The 15,547-nt window shown below is 37.2% G+C and overlaps 1 protein-coding gene and 1 pseudogene across 8 annotated transcripts in view; both read right to left on the bottom strand.

Moving 5' to 3' along the window:
* Nucleotides 1-15,547, bottom strand: part of FAM172A (family with sequence similarity 172 member A) — a 379,783-nt gene that overhangs the window by 340,103 nt on the left and 24,133 nt on the right. For 5 of the 8 annotated variants that reach the window (XM_023749992.1, XM_023749974.1, XM_006081215.3 and 2 more), the window contains exons 2-3: nucleotides 10,225-10,348; nucleotides 649-750 (exon numbers count right to left, since the gene is read on the bottom strand). In XM_023749992.1, coding sequence (XP_023605760.1) covers nucleotides 649-708 — 60 coding nt within the window. In that variant the 5' untranslated portion in view covers nucleotides 709-750; nucleotides 10,225-10,348. The remainder of the gene's footprint in view (nucleotides 1-648; nucleotides 751-10,224; nucleotides 10,349-15,547) is intronic. The other 3 variants (XM_006081217.3, XM_023749998.1, XM_023749981.1) reach the window with 1 other exon arrangement.
* The window catches only part of LOC106696730, a 4,702-nt pseudogene continuing 2,770 nt past the window's right edge, over nucleotides 13,616-15,547 (bottom strand).

Below are 15,547 nucleotides of genomic sequence, written 5' to 3'. Positions count from 1 at the left end.
TTTCAGGCTGGCCACACCCCCTTCAGGGTGGGGGTGTCCCCACTGGGGTGCCTGGCCAGCCTGGGTGAAGGGCTGATGGCTGTTTTCAGGCTGGTCAAGCCCTCCGGCGACCCAAGCTCCCAGCCCGTCCTTTTTTTCTTTTTTTTAAGCAGGTATCTGGGATTTATTTATCTTCTATAATTGAAACTTTGTAGCCTTGAGCAGAGCTCAGGGCCGGCCAGGGCAGGCAGGAAGCTTGGCTTCCTCCATCGCCGGGGGCAACCCAAGCCTCCTGCTCGCTCCAGCTCCGTGGCCGTCACCATCTTTGTGACGAAGTCAGGGGAGTGACGGAGTGATGGTTAATTTGCATATTACTCTTTTATTAGATAGGATAATTGGGAATTCCAATTGGATACTAGGAAGTTGAATGCTCATGGTTGAAATATGTAAGCTGAATCTAATTCATGTCCATTGGTTTAAGTGACTTCACAATTTATGGGAAATCATGACTTGGTTCTTTTAATTAAGTGAAGAATTTTGACATGAAAGTATTTCTGAAAAGAAATACATAAAACATTTATGCTGGCACATAAAAGTAGCAAATAACATCTGTCCTGTAATTCTATCAGCATTGTTAAATAAATATTGTATGTAGCATATACCACTTACTTTCATTAAAAGCATACTCAAATCCTTCCAGGGTATCAGGAAAATCAAGAGGTGGTTCATCTTTTTTCATTAGTTCATCCAAATCTATCCTAGACAATAAATCTAGAAAAAAAATGACAATAAATTTACTTATATTCATTTTCATAGTTAACAAATATTATCTTTTAAGTTCTTTTAAGTATTCTTTTGTTCTATTTTATTACTTTTAGATGTTGCCATAACTGACAATACTATTAAATTTTTTAGTTCCCAGAGTGCTATATTATAATGAAGTAAATATCAACATAACCTAAGCACTTTCAAAATTATAATCCTCAAAAGAATCACAAATCACATCCTAAGCACCACTATAGTAAATTATTAACTTCTTCACTTCAAAATACACAGCTATTAATCTGTACTTTATTAATCTCCTTTTACTGTTTTCAAACTTTCAGATATTAATGACTTCTAAAAGGTCACTAAATTTTAAATATAAATTAAACTACTGGTATGGATAAGAAAATTTATAAATCCAAATAGTGGCAATACAGCTTATTATTTAATTTTAGGAGAAAATTACAGTATTTTAAAAAATGGTAACTGAAAAATTGGGTTAACACAAAGCAGTTTTTATTCTTCACATTATTTGATTTGATATGATCAAGAAATTTGCCAGGAAGGTGTTTTTTATAAACATTTTATTTTGGAATCATCTTAGATTTACAGAAAAGCTGAAAGATCATACAGATAGTATACATATACCCTTCGCGCAGTTTTCCCTATCATTAACATCCTACATTACAACAGCACATTTATCAAAACGAAGAAACCAATGTTAGTACATTACTATCAACTAAGCCCAGTTATTATTATTCATCATTTTTCCATATTGTCCATCTGCTATTCCAGGACTCCAGCCAGTATACTACACTACATTTAGTCATCATGTCTCCCCTATCTCCTCTGGTCTGTGACTGTTTTTAGTCTTTGTTTCTTTTCTGTGGTATTGACTGTTTTAAGGAGTACTGATGGAGTATTTTGTAGAATGACCCTGGATTTAAATTTGTCTGTATTATGTTGTGACTAAACTAGGGTTACAAGTTTTTGGAAAGAATGTCACAGAGATAAACTGCCCTTCTCATCATATCACTGAGGTGTAAATCTTCATCAGCTGATTAAGGTAGTGTTTACCAGTCTTCTTCACGATGAAGCCACTGTTTTTCCATTTTTACAGTCTATTCTTGTAAGTGACTAAGTCTAGCCCACTCTCAAAAGGGGAGAGGAGGAATTATGCTCTATCTCCTGGAGTAAAGAACATGTGCAAACATCATCTGTAATTCTTTTGTACGGAAGTTTGTCTTTCTTCATCTATGTACATATTTATTTAATCATTTATTTGATATTTATTGTATACTTTGAGTTATAATTCAATACTGCATCATTTACTTTGTTGCTCAAATTGTTATAGTGTTGGCCACTCATGCTCTTTCTGCTGGCTCTCATATCCCTTTGATGTACATGATTCCATCTTTTTTGTTTTTTGGAGCATTTCCTTACTTTTTGCTACTATAAGATGCTCTAGGCTTATCTTGTGTTTTCCCTCCCCAGCCCTAAATCAGTGTGTCAGCAAGCATTTAATGCAATTTTTTTGGCTCATGTTATGGGATGAGGCAAATTGCTCACTCACTATAAGTAATCATAGAGTCATATCGAAACTCAGAAAAATAAAAAGATAAACTTCAAATTTATTCAGTTCCAGAAAGTTGTGGGGTTTTTTTTTTAAGTTTAAGTTTTGAGATTTTTCATTCTAACTCTAGTTCCTGATGAGAAAAAGTTCCTTGGATACGTAGTAAAGCAAACCAGTCCCTTTTTCTATAAAAGAAGTATCTCAGAAGTAACACTTTATTTCTGTTCTCACAGGGATATAACAAACCCATCTGTATGGCTCATCAAAATATGTTAGAGAGAAAAAAAATTGTCTACCTCAATTCTCTAGTCTCTCTGTAAGACATAAAGGTAAGCCAACAAAAATCTTGCAAAAAGAATCAGTGTTTGGTACTCTTCAAACTGCTATATCAAATAAACCTCAATTTACTCAAAAATATACCATCTTCAACATGCAAACAAAAATAATTTGCAAACTCGCTAATAAAATTGAAATATTACATTATATGCATACCAAGCTGAAATATGCTGACAAATTACTGATTCATTAGTAAAGTTGTGAAAACCATGTAATCTGTACAAAGCTGAGTAAAATGGAACAGTTTTTAATGTCAAAAATTGGCTTGGAGTAGCTACAAAAGTCTCACTTTTCTCCTTCCAATGAGTTGAGATTTGGGGACAAAATCATATTCTTTCTCTTTAGTCATTTCCACAGTACAAAACGCAGAAACCTTTTAAGCAGGCACAAAGAAACCAGTCAATATATAAGCAAACGTATTATGTCTAATAGCCATTTTCTCTATCAGGTTAGAACCTAAAATGACACCTAACATCTCTATATAATTTTAAAGATTTCACTACTTCACCTCAGTTGATCATCACAATCCTATAAAATAGTAGTGCATATTATCTTCACTGTCTTTCAGCTCACAGAAGTAAAATGGCTTGTCCAAAATTATACCTTAACTAGTGACCCAGTGCATAGATTCGTGCACATTGAAAGGAAATTAATTAGAAGGTTGCCAGCAGAATGGGACTGGGCAAGATGGGCCAGACACGCCCTGGAGCCAACCTCTCCCATGGTCCCTCCCCGGTATCTGCAGCATGAGCGGGGTCCCTCCAGCAGGTGGGGGTCCCTTAGCCTGCCCTGCGGGGATTAGGCCAAAACTGGCTTTCCGGCATCCCCCAAGGGGTCCCGGAGTGTGAGAGGGCACTCTGCAAAATTGCTGTTGTACAGGATGTGGAACACAAATACAAGTGTGCAGTAAACCAGATTCGGGGCCAACAGTGCCCCAGCAACAACATAACCCACGGCCGAAGGTGGAAAAGGTGGAATCGCACGGCCCGGCGAAGAATCGGGCTCGCTCCTCTCTGGTTTTGGGGTGTATCACCGGAGAACTGCCACTGCCAAGTCACTGCAGCTTGGCAGCTCCTGTGTTGAGCAACTGCTCCCTGGTGGTCAGTGCGCATCATAGTGACCGGTCAGACAGTCGGACACTTAGCATTTTAGCCTTTGATTGATTGATTGATAGATAGATAGATGAAAGAAAGAAGGAAGGAAGGAAGGAAGGAAGGAAGGAAGGAAGGAAGGAAGGAAGGAAGGAAGGAAGGAAGGAAGGCAGGAAGGAAGGAAGGAAGGAAGGAAGGAAAGTGGGCTTAGTAAAATAAATGTATTTCCCAATACCTAACTTATTGCTCTTTCAAAATCACCATTTATTCTATGTGCCATATCAACTCTAAAATATTCTTCCCCTCTCTTCATTGCCTTATAAAGATAAATATAGTTATAAATATAGAAATATGCTTTTACTTTGCTCAAAATGTTCCTCTGAATGATAAAATGAACAACTAAATAAATAGGCATTCCTCAAACTTCTCTGTCCACAAGAGAAGCAAATACACTTTTTATTTCATTAACACTGAGGAAACACAAAGGTGAAGTCTTCCAGATGCTATCATGATAGATCTCAGAGGCCTGTGGGCCTCTATTGGGTTTACCCTAAAAGAACAGGGTAGTCCTCATAGCGGCATTCCTGAACACAGACTACTCTTCATACAACCAAAGCAGTGTTGGAAAGCATCAAATGATGAATTCTGATTTGAATTGAATTCATCTGGAAAGGAATTGTCAGACTATTTTTCTGCTTTGTAAAAAGAAACCAATACTGTATAGTTGTATTTTACACAGAGAGACTAACTCCACAGAATTAGGTAAAATTCAAGCATAATAAAACATTTACATTGAAAATCTCTTCAATCACCTATAAAATACAGTACAAGTAAACCCATATAACCTAAGCATGCATCAGATGTGACACAACTTTTTTTTTGTTTTCTAAAACATGTCTCTGGTGATTAAAATGATTCAGCAACTAGAATTCTAAGCTTCAACTAAGCATATGCAATAACTGGATAAAAATACCATTTGATACCCAAAAGACTTGAAAACAGACACTCAAACAAATGTTTGTACATTATGTTCATAGAAGCATTATTCACAATAGCCAAAAGGTGGGAACAACCCCAGCTAAATGGTGTGGTGATTAATTTTATGTGTCAACTTGACTGGGTCATGGGGTGTCCACATATTTGATTAAATATAATTCTGAGTATGTTTGTGAAGGTGGTTCTGAATAAGATTAACATTTGAATCTATAGATTGAGTAAAGCAAATTGCCTCCCTCCTATTTGGATGAACATGATCTGATCCATTGAAGGTCTGAATAGAACAAAAACTTATACAAACAGAAATCCAGGGAACATGTGTGGGAATGAATATTAAGGGTGTTGGATAATGGTGAAAGGAATAATCAGGTCATATTTATATATAAAGGCTTACCAAGCACAGATTCTGTATTTAATGCTGCAGCTTGAGGAGTTAGGAAGGGCTCTAACAGTTTGATTGGTTGGTTTAAACATGAGCCAAAAATTGGCCAACAGTGAGTGGGTTTGCTATGGTTTAATGTAGAGGAAGCAATTCAAAGGTTTAGGGAGATAGGAATATTAAAGTGGATTTATCATTGAAGATCTACTCACCCTGGAAAGGTCCAGAAGACATACCTTAAACCAGTACTATGAGAAATAAATCTGTGAGAACCCTGGCATCCTTAAAAAGCTATGTGATGACTTCTTTTATGCTAAACCTTACAGTGGGAACTAAAGTCACTGAATTAAGAAACATAAATGCAATGGGAGTAATTGGTTCCTAGGGTGGCAGCAGCCAAGTGGGATCACTCTACCACCAGAGGCAAGTTGGGCTTGGTTACCGTAATGGACAGCGGAGTCAGAGCAGCAATCAGAATAATCTGACTCACACAGACCTATGGCATTGGCTAGTTGAGCATGTTGTTCCTAGAAATAAGACAGGAAGCCTACTAAATTCTTACTTGATACGTATAAGCAGAAAAGTTCTAGGTCAAATGAACAAAAGCCTAACCTAAATCAAAAACAGTCATAATCAGTTCCCAGACTTAAGCCAGTGTACAGACCCAGAACCTCTTGGGAGGAGGCCCTCTTAAAAAGAATGACCTTAAGGAATGACCCAGGTACACTGTCAAAAATTGCACTGCTAAGCTTTCTCCCATCCTCCCCCAAAGGGAACAATGGCCTTTTACCAGGGTAACTGCACTGGGAAAAAGAAATAACCAGACCTTTCAGAGACTTACGGACACTGGCTCTGAAATGAAGCTGATTCCAGGAAACCCAAAAGGTCACTGTGATTCTTCATTAGAGTAGGGGTTGATGGAAGACAGGTGTTTAATGGAGTTTTAGCTCAGATTCATCTCACAGTGGATTCCTAAACTCACTGTGATTATTTCCCCAGTTCCAGAATCATTATTTGACAGAATCCCCACATTGGTTCCCTGATCTGTAGAATTAAGGCTATTGCAGGGAAGGCCAAGTGAAAGCCCTTAAACTGTCTTTACCTAGGAAAACTAAACCAAAAGAAGTATGACTTTCCAGGTTTCAGAGATTAATGTCACCATCAAGGACTTGAAGAATGCAAGGGTGATGATTCCTACCACATCCCCATTCAATTCACCTATCTGGACTGTCCAGAAGACAGATGGAACTTGGAGAATGACAGTGAATTATCGTTAAGCTTAAACAGATGGTAACTTCAAATGTAGCTTCTATACTAGATGTAATTTCATTGCTTGAGCAAATTAATACATCTCTGGGAACTGGTATGCAACTACTGATCTGGCAAATGCCTTTTTTTCCATCTCTGTCAATAACACCCACTAGAAACCGTTTGCTTTCAGTTGGCAAGGCCAACAACATACCTTTGCTATCCTACCTCAGGGATATATTGACTCTCCAGTTGTAAGTCATAATTTAGTTTGCTTGATCTTGATCACCTTTCCCTTCAATATGATTATCACTCTGGTCCAATACATTAATGCCATTATACTGATTGGACCTAGTAAGCAAGAAGTAACAATCTAGAGTTACTGACAAGACATTTGTGTGTCAGAGGGTGAGAAATAAATCTGACAAAAATTCAGGGGCTTTCTATTCCAGTCTAATTTCTAGGGGTCCAATGATGTGGGTGATGATGTGAGTCATGTCAACATATCTCTGCTAAAGTGAAGGATAAGTTGTTGCAACTGGCCTTTCCTACAAATAAAAAAGAGGCACAATGCCTAACAGGTATCTTTGGACGTTGGAGGCAACATAGTCCTCATTGGCTGTGTTACCCTGGTCCATTTAGCCAAAATGCTGCTACTTTTGAGTGGTGCCCAGAATAAGAGAAAGCTCTGCAACTGTGTACGCTGCTCTGCTACCATATAAGCCAGCAGATCCAATGGTGTCAGTGGCTGATGAGGAATCTTTGGCAGAAGCCTCTTGAAGAATCAAAGCATAGCCTTTAAGGATTTGGGGGCAAAGTCGTGACATCCACTGTAGATAACTATTCTCCTTTTAAGAAACAGCTGGTAGTCTGCTACTGGGCCTTTGTAGAGACTGCTTAATCATGGGCTAAGTGAACAAATGCCTATGGTCACCAACTCCTACTGCACTGCCTTTTATCTATCAGCATGAATTCCTCGTGGAAAGTTTCTACCATCAACTGGCTTCCTACCCAAACTCAGGTCTGGTTTATAGGTAGTTCCGTAGGATATTCAAGCACCACTCAAAAGTGGACAGCTGAAACACTAGAGCCCCTTTCTAAGGCATCCCTGAAGGACAGTGATGAAGGGAAATCCTCCCAATGAGCAGAACTGAGAGCTGTGCACCTGGCTTTTAGTTTGCTTGGAAAAAGATATGGCCAGACATGTGATTATATATTGATTCATATTCTGTGGCCAATGGTTTGGCTGGATGGTCAGGGAACTTGGAATGAACATGATTGGAAAATTGGTGACAAGGAAATATGGAGAAGAGGTATGTGAACAGACATCTCTGAATGGGCAACAAATTTAAAGATATTTCTTTCCAAAGTGAATGTTCAATAAAATATTTTAAAAATTAACTGGCTAGAGTGATCTATTCTGTAGACACTAGTCATTCTATTTCCCCAGCCACCCATTATAGCCAGTATTCATAGGTCTAGAAATTAAGGGTGAACAATGGGAGTGGCACCACTCACTATTACCACTAGTCTATGAAAAAAAAATGTCCACTCTGAACATTCTTACTCAAAATAGTAGTGGAAGTCCTAGCCAGCACAAAAAAGCAAAAAACAAAATAAAAGACATATAGATTGGCAAGAAAGAAATAAAACTGTCCAAATTGTAAATGACAAAGAAAAGCCCAAGGAATCTACCAAAACAACTCATAGAACTAAGTGACATCAGCAAAGTCATAGGATATAATATCAACACACAAAACTTAATTATATTTCCATAAACTATCAGTAAACATGTGGCAACTGAAATTAAAAACGCAACACAATTTATAATCATTCTAAAGAATTAAAACTTAAGTATCCTATATAATAAAGAGGTGATATGCAAATTAACCCTCACACCCTCACAAGATGGCTGCCTATATATACTGCTTGTGTAAGTATAAATTGCATTACATTACAATGTAAGGTTGAAGATGCTCAAAATCTATCTATGTGGAAACCCAGGAAATCTATTTTTCTGAGTGTACTGGTCATTCCCGAAGCATACAAGCATGCAGTCAAACCTTCCAGAGGGTTGACTACAGCTGTCTCCAATTCCTCTCTTCCAATTCTCTACACAGATTCTCTAATATGCTTTCATTTTCAACAATTCACTGAAACAGCTTTTTGTGAAGATTACCAATGATGTCCACACTGTCAAATCCAAAAGTATACTAGTATTCTCAGTCCTCACCTAGCCTGACTCATCATCATGACTAAATTAATGATTCCCATAATCTTCATTTAAGGTTCAGGACCTCTCTCTTGCTCCTGGTTCTCAGCCTATCAGAGATTCATTTTCAGCCTCTTTAGCGGGTTCCTCCTTATCTCTCTGACCCTAAGGTTGAGATGCCCCAGGACTGAATCTTCAGATGTGTTCTCTTTTCTGGCTACACTGACATTCTTGGTGATGTCAATCATGATCATAACTTTAAATATTATCTCTACATTAATGATTCCCAAAACTATTATTCTAAACCACATGCTCTCTCATACTCCACACTCAACTTCTCCACCTTCATGTTTAAGGGGCATCTTAGTTTAATATATATGAAAGCTAACTCTTATTTCCCATTACAACCACTTTCACTGCAACCACCTTTTTCCAATTTTCTTAATATAATTAATAGCACCTATCTTAAAGCTTTTTAGGCCAAGAGGCTTCAAAGTTATCTTTGTTTTTTTACATCTCATGTCTAATCCAACAACAAATTCTGTCATGTCATCTCTTCCTTCAAAACATAACCAGAATCTGTCCATTCTTTATTATCCTAATCAAAGACTTCACAATTGTGAGGAGAAAGCAATGGAAAGCCATTTGCCATTTTTGTAGATAAGAGCTAGTTACACCATCCCTTTGATAGATCATTTGCATTAAAAGCAGGGACAGGTGAGTCAACTGGTTGCTTTATCTTATGTATGCTTTAGGATTTCATGAAAAGAGATAAAAGAAGGCAGTAAGAAAGGTTCTTGAGGTATCTTTATCATCCAGACCAGCATTGCAGGGTAGGACAGCAGCTAGATATTCAGAGAAGTGGCCAAAGCCAAGAAAGTCTGGTACATATTCAGCGGGGGCATCTCCTACATAGCATCTTGAAGACCAGATAGACTCCATGCTGAATCAAGTAAAAGAGACTTTTATCAGCTGGCATAGTTGGCATCTCAACATTTAGAAAACCCAAGATATATTTTTTCTACTACCAAACAAAGTAACTGTGAAACCTTGCACAAGTTACTCAGATAATCTGATCCTGGGCAAGTCACTAGACAGTGAGACTGAAATATATGAAGAAAACTTACAGGCCCATAATGAATACTTCTTTTAGAGGTAAAATTATTTTAGATAGGTTTATTTTTTTTAAGTCTAGAACTCAAAAATCCCAAAAAATGTCTAAGGCAGATTCCTTCTGAGGTGTTAACACGAAGGGCCTCTCATAATATATCCCTAGTGCCAATGCCACAAAGATAAAATGCAGAATTAGGCAGATCACTATCCTAAATTAGTAGGACATCGAGAACAACAAAAATATGATAAGGGCACTACCTGTAGTGTTAGTTTTTACCATAAATTTATATGGCCTTGAATAAGAAAAGCATTAAGAATTCTGGCTGTAAAATTACATGATTCTATGATTTATTTGCTGAGTACAGACTATATCTCAGACACTGAGATAGTTGCTGTAGGGACACAAATAATTACAAATAGATTAAGTACTGTTTTTATTTTAGAATTGAAATAAACAGCAGGTCACCTAAATATTCCTATACCTTCATCAGGCACAATGAAAATATCCTAAAAAAGCAATTTAAGTATGTACCTTTCAGTGCTGTAGTCTTTTCTTTTTCATCTGGACCTCCCTGCTGGATTTGTGCCATGCTTATCCAAAATGGGCACAAAATTAAAGAGCTCAAGGAAATAGACATCAATCTTCAGAAGACAGTCTAGAATGAATGAAAGCAATAAATTAAGCTCTACTCAATCCTGCCTACTCCATGAGAACTTCCTTGATCCTCCCAGTCAAGATTAATCTATCCTAATTTTCCACAGTACTTTGTTGATGTCTATACTACAGTACTCATCAAAGGCTGCCTTGCACTGTAGTTATTTATATATTTGTCTAGGTCAGCTAAAAGATTACAAGCACCAAGACAGAGGTATCAAGTTTTTTCATCATTATATCTATGATGTCACAAAACATAATACCTGATAGTACATACAGATACCTAATGTTGCTGAATTGAACTTAGCTAAACTTACTATTTAGTTTTAGTTCTTTATCATCTAATTTAAAAATATCTCCAAGTAGTTTCAAAAACTGTAACTCTTTTAAGATAAATTGTAAACATATGCTATCTATAAGGTTAGAATGTCTTCTCCTGGAACATGCAGACAGTCAGAAGGAGAAAAATATATAAATACAAAAAGTAGTTATAATTTCAATCTAATGTAATTAAAAAACAACTCTAAAGGAAAAAAAATAGCCCTTTTAAAAATGAAACTATGGCCGAACCGGTTTGGCTCAGTGGATAGAGCATCGGCCTGCGGACTCAAGGGTCCCAGGTTCGATTCCGGTCAAGGGCATGTACCTTGGTTGCGGGCACATCCCCACTGGGGGGCGTGCAGGAGGCAGCTGGTCGATCTCTCTCATCGATGTTTCTCTCTATCCCTCTCCCTTCTTCTCTGTAAAAAAAAAAATCAATAAAATATATTTAAAAAAAAATGAAACTATGGAAACAACTAAAGTGTCCTGCGATAGAGGACTGGATAAAGAAGATGTGGTACATATATACATTGGAGTACTACTCAACCATAAGAAAAGACGAAATACTGCCATTTGCAACAACATGAATGGACCTTGAAAATATTAGGCTAAGCCAGTGGTCGGCAAACCGTGGCTCGCGAGCCACATGCGTCTCTTTGGCCCCTTGAGTGTGGCTCTTCCACAAAATACCACAAAATACCACGAGCAGGCGTGCACATACAGTGCGATTGAAACTTCGTGGCCCATGCGCAGAAGTCGGTATTTTGTGGAAGAGCCACACTCAAGGGGCTAAAGAGCCACATGTGGCTCGCGAGCCACAGTTTGCCGAGCCACAATTTGCCAACCACTGGCTAAGCAAAATAAGTCAGTCAGAAAAGGTTAAGTACCATATGATTTCACTCATATGTGGGATATAAAACTGAAACTCATAGACGGACAATAGAATGGTGGTTACCAGAAGGAAGGAGGGTAAGAGGGTAGGTAGGAAAGAGAAAAGGAGACCAAATATATGGTGATGGAAGATGATTTGACTTTGGGTGGTGGGCACACAATGGAATATACAGATTATGTGTCATAGAAATCAACACTTGAAAACTATATTATCTTATTAAGCAATAAATTTGGTTAATCTTGTTACCCCAATAAATTTAATTTTTTAAAAATGAAACTGTTACATTCAATGTCTGGAAACCATAATCTACAAATGGCAGCCCAGTGAACAATAATAATATAAAATTATGATTTATCAAAGTCTAATTCTGCACTTAAACTATAAATAGATGGCTTTTCCATGAAGAGTATAAAACAACAACGCACTATTCCTAAATTAAAAGAAAAAACTGCAACACATACAATGGAAAAATTAAACTAATTTAGTCATTCCATAACTGTTAAAGAAATCATATAAAAACTACATTCACGACAATAAGACTGAATATTCCTCTGGTTGAGGAACCCAATTGATTTGCTACCACTAAGCAAACCCCCATTTCTGTTCAAAGGTACATTTTATAATTACCTTTAAAAACTGAGTCATTTTCATAGTCAGCAGAGTGTAGCAATAACTAGAATGAATGTAAGACTATTTTTGACTGAGAACGTTTTTTTACTTAATATGGAAGTATTTTTCTGCTGTGAATACTTAACTTAAAATTCTGTAAGTTCTACATGAATAAAATGTGTCTATATTTTCTTAAGGAACATATCTTAGTCTATACAATGGGCAATTTACAAGATATGAGGTTGCAAATGGTTAATCAAATAAGACATGGCCATGGCCTAAGTGGGGACTTACTCTCTAGCTGCCAAATCAAACTGCCAAATAACCACAAGTAAAATATTTAAGACTTAGACTTATAGTTAAACATTATTATAAAAAAGCAATATTGTAAGGGCTATTTATATCCGAGAGTTAGTCTTATCAGTTAAAACTTCCACAAGTCTGTGTACATTTCACCAGTGACTCCTTATTATACAAATTAAAGAGAAATGTTCATAATGAGAGATTCTACATAGTGCTCTTTGCTAGCATTTCCATAACTAAATTAACTATCTACAAAGGACTTCTTGCATTTTTACTCTATCACTCTGCTAATTCAGTATTTCTTCTAAATATAAACTGTTCAGTTATTTTTCATTAGCCTCAACATGCCTGATTTCTAAACAGAACAAGTTATACAATTATTTCATTGTGACCATTTAAACAAAAGTGAAATTATAAAATATTTTTGGTGCTAGGTCCTTTTCAAGATTCACATTTTAGAGTTCTGGGGAGCTATGGACATCATGGTGACTATAGTTAACAATACTGTATTATATACTTGAAAGAGAGTAGATCTTAGAAGTTTTCACCACACACAAAGGTAACTATGTTAGGTGAGGGATGTGTTAATTAACCTTATTGTGCTAATCATTTTGCAAATATAGTGCCATGAAATCAGCATATTGTGAACCTTAAACTTACACAATGCCATATGTCGATTATATCTCAATACGGCTTTTTTAAAGCTCTAAATACTCCGCAATGTTGACTAACACACTCCCCCTGTAGACTTTGATCTCCATGAAGTCAGGTCCCTAGCACAATGTCTGTCCCTAGCACAATGTCTGGCATATTTGGAGCTCAATGGATATTTGTAAAAGATAGAGGAGGGGAAAGAGTCACATTTTAAAGAATCATTTTCAAGATTCCCAAGATTAAACATCAACTAACAATTATATTCTTATTCAATAGGAGAATAACTAAAAATACATGCCACAACTCATTGAAGTGATGATACATAAATTAGGAGACTAATTACTACTTGAGACCCAAAACCTTATAGCAGCAGATGCAAAGCAGCTAAGTATGAAGCAAAAGCCACTTGTCTGTTGATCTCTCTCTCTCTCTGTTTTTGATATTTGCTCTCCTTTATTTGTTAGTTAAAAAATCTCATTTTTTACTGGACTAAGATTTAGAGGTAGAAACTCTCAGAGAAGACAGTCTATGTCTCTGCAATCTGTTCCTGGCATTTTTCTTTGGCCTCCTTCATTCTCTTAGCCAAAAGTTTAGCATATTCTGCCGTCTCTTCCTTGTTTTTCTTAGTACGTTGTTTCTTCAGAGCAATACACCTGTATTTGTGTTGCAGAACACATGGAGTAACAAGACTCTGAATCTTAGGTGCTTTAATCCTAAATTTCTTGAGGCTTTCTCACAACATATTTGTGGACATCATCTTCTTTAGAGAGATTGAAAAGTTTGCGGATTCTGCTGGCTCTTTTGGGCCCCAGGCGACGAGGCACAGTGAGACCAGGAATATCTTTCTCCCCTTTTTTTACAATGACCAAGTTGTGAACACTGAGATTGGCATCCACAATGCAACCCTGAACAGATTTGCGTCTTCTCTCTCCAGTTCTGCTTGGTCTGTAACAGGAGTGCCCCTTACTCAGCAGCAGGTATACTCGGCCATGAGTCAAGACACCCTACTTCATGGGGAAATCTCGTTTGTCGTTCCCACCACTGATATGAACCACATAACCCTTTCAATTCTTCACCCAGAGAATCAGCTGCAACTTCTGTGGCCATACGCTTCACATAAAAGGTACCAAGTTTGCGTTCATTGCCCACTTCAATGAGTTTCTGGCAGCCAGTGGCTGGGAAAGAGATGTTGGGCTTCACCCTGAAGCAGCCAACAGCCTCCGAAGCACCACGAAAAAGAAGAGCTCTGTTGCTTTCTTATTTAATGTTATATTTTTACCCTCTCCAGTTATTATCCATGGCTGTGGCACAGCTGGTGAAATTAAATCAGGGACATTTAAAATCCTCAATTTCGTTTTCCTAATAAAAATTCAGAGCTATAACCTGCATGACGACAGATAAACACTACTGAAAATGCAGCCTGGAAGCTGTTTGATACATTTGATATGTATTAATATGTGCACTCGACATAGTTTATTTAGTATTATCTGATGGAGGTTAGGTTATAGGGAATAAAGTGGTGGAAGGTTTTTACTGATATGAATTGGGACACAGCTGACATGTTGTATACTTCATGATAACCACTGCTGTTTAAATATGGTCTCCTAGAAATGTTACAGTATAAACTAGATTCAAAACACCTCAGTTTGGGATTTCATTCTGTGAACTACACAAAGCAATTATCATATCTTCTTCCCTTCTATGATTCCAACAGAGAATCCGAGTACATATAAATAAAGCTATAAGTAACTTGTCATGTGTAATCTTTATCTAGTCAATATTTCAAAACATGAAACAGTAGATTATTTCTTATTGCCCTGTTTGCTCAAAATATGGCCTGAGCACTTATAAAATGTACAGAAAGATACACAGAAGCCTTAGTTTTAGGTCTGTTTGCTTTTATGCAAATATAAATGGAACTAGATATAGATAATTTTTGCAAGAGAAGGCCTTTCCACCTCACATTGTAAAAGCAATGATGAATGTGCAAAATATATCACAAGAGAAGTAAAACTGGGTTAATTTCTGGAACTCCTGGAGTTGGTTTGGTCCCAAAGAGTCTTTGTTCACTAAGTCAGACTCTGGAAGTCCAGTTCACAATAGCCTACTTGCAATTAAAAGTACAATATGTGAATCGGTACTGGATTGTGAGGAACCAAAAGACTCATCCAAATATCCAGGTTACTCAAAAGCTTCTCATCAGCAAAGGTTAGCTCAGAATGCTCCCAGGATTAGTATTTATATTGTGTATATATTATTATAGCTTATAGTTCTGAGGCTCCAGTGCAAAAATATATGTTTTTGGAGTGAGTGAGTGAGTGTGTGTGTGTGTGTGTGTGTGTGTGTATGTGTGTGTGTACAGACATGTGGACACTGGGAAAAGGCTGGAGATTTAGGATTCAGGCTAGAACAGACCTGGAA

The sequence above is a fragment of the Myotis lucifugus genome, unplaced genomic scaffold (assembly GCF_000147115.1).
Source record: "Myotis lucifugus unplaced genomic scaffold, Myoluc2.0 scaffold_0, whole genome shotgun sequence".
Lineage (NCBI taxonomy): Eukaryota > Metazoa > Chordata > Mammalia > Chiroptera > Vespertilionidae > Myotis > Myotis lucifugus.
Note: the sequence above shows the minus strand (reverse complement) of the source record. Positions and strands in the feature narration are given on the sequence as shown.